At 58.5% G+C, this 1,347-nt stretch overlaps 1 protein-coding gene across 3 annotated transcripts in view; it reads left to right on the forward strand.

Moving 5' to 3' along the window:
* Positions 1-327: 327 nt before the first annotated feature.
* Positions 328-1,347, forward strand: part of LRRC20 (leucine rich repeat containing 20) — an 8,951-nt gene continuing 7,931 nt past the window's right edge. For all 3 annotated transcript variants that reach the window (XM_009290556.2, XM_009290558.2, XM_009290557.2), the window contains exon 1: positions 328-518. In XM_009290556.2, the coding sequence (XP_009288831.1) occupies positions 437-518 (82 nt within the window). In that variant the 5' untranslated portion in view covers positions 328-436. The remainder of the gene's footprint in view (positions 519-1,347) is intronic.

The following is a 1,347-nucleotide window of genomic DNA, read 5'->3' on the forward strand; positions in this document are numbered from 1 at the left end:
GGACCCGCCGTGCAAGACGGGTCGTCGTGTCCAGGGCTCCTTCTGCCAAACATTTTGGCTGAGCCGAGCTGGTCAAAGTCACCAGGAAAGGGGACATATCCCCATATCCCAAATGTACCAACCCCAAAAGTTGGGAATCCCGTGCCCCGAGGGCTACACCATCCCCAGATCACCGGGAAAGGGGACGCATCCCCATATCCCAAACCAGGAAAGGGGATGTATCCCCATATCCCAAACATACCATCCTGGAAAGCTGGGAATCTCATACCCTGAGAGCCATGCCAGCCCCAGCACAGCCTCCCTCCCTCCCCTGGGAATGCTGATCCCGCCGGTTATTTTTAGCACCCCTCTCCCAAGGGGCCGGAGCGGCTGGTTTCTCCCTCTGGCCGTGGATCCCCCCGGACAAAGCACGTCCCTGGTGGGACCGAGTGCCCGCATGCAGAAGAGGATGGGTGAGGCGGTGGCCCGGGTGGCCAGGAAGGTGAACGACACGGTGGAGAACAAAACGGATTCCCTTGGTAAGCCCGGCGCTCCGGCTCGGCTCCCACTTGGGGCCTGGAGAAGGATCGGGTATCCGGGAGCAGGGCTCTATTTTTTGCTGCCATGGTCTAAAAAAAGCTGTCGGTCCCCCCTCTGGGTGCTGCACCCGACGCTCCCGCAGCCCTGGGGAAGGGACAGGCTCCCCCAAAGGGCTCTCAGTCCTCCCAAAGTTTGAGCGGGTTCCCAGCGATGGCACATAATCCCACGGGACATGCCCCAGGGATAAAGTCCTCCTTTGCAAGCAATGGCAGGAGCCAGACCTCTCCCCACATCGCCTTGTCAGATTTGTGTTTTGCTGCAATTTCCCTGTTTCTAGCTAATATCTGAGACCCACGCGCAGTTCATCAAAAGAGAAAGATAAAAGCTGCTCATTTTTATTCATGCTGGATTGCCAGCCCTGGGGTATAAACCAGCATACGCTGAGAGTCAGAGCTTCATCGCTCAGCCTCTCGACATCTTCCTGAGTGAGATGATAAGTGGGGAGGACCGAGCTTGTGCAGGCCCCACCACGGCTTTGGGGAGGGGGCAGAGCCTGGGTGAGCATCATGGGGTTGGGATACAGGGTTTCCATCCCCTGGCACTTCCCAGGAGGGGAAACACAGAAACAAAAATGCCAACTCGTGAGCAGCACAGCCAAATCCTCTTCCCTCCCCGCTGCTTGCCATGGGGCAAGCGCCCATCATCATGAGAAATCCAGCCAGGAGCACACCCAGGGAAAGCCCTGCTCCATCTCCATCAGCAGTGGAGGAAGTGTCCCTGTGATACTCAACCTTCCCCAGCCTGGGGGGGGGGGGGAGGGGGGGGCAT

Source organism: Aptenodytes forsteri, unplaced genomic scaffold (assembly GCF_000699145.1).
Source record: "Aptenodytes forsteri isolate BGI_AS27 unplaced genomic scaffold, ASM69914v1 Scaffold349, whole genome shotgun sequence".
NCBI classification, from domain to species: domain Eukaryota; kingdom Metazoa; phylum Chordata; class Aves; order Sphenisciformes; family Spheniscidae; genus Aptenodytes; species Aptenodytes forsteri.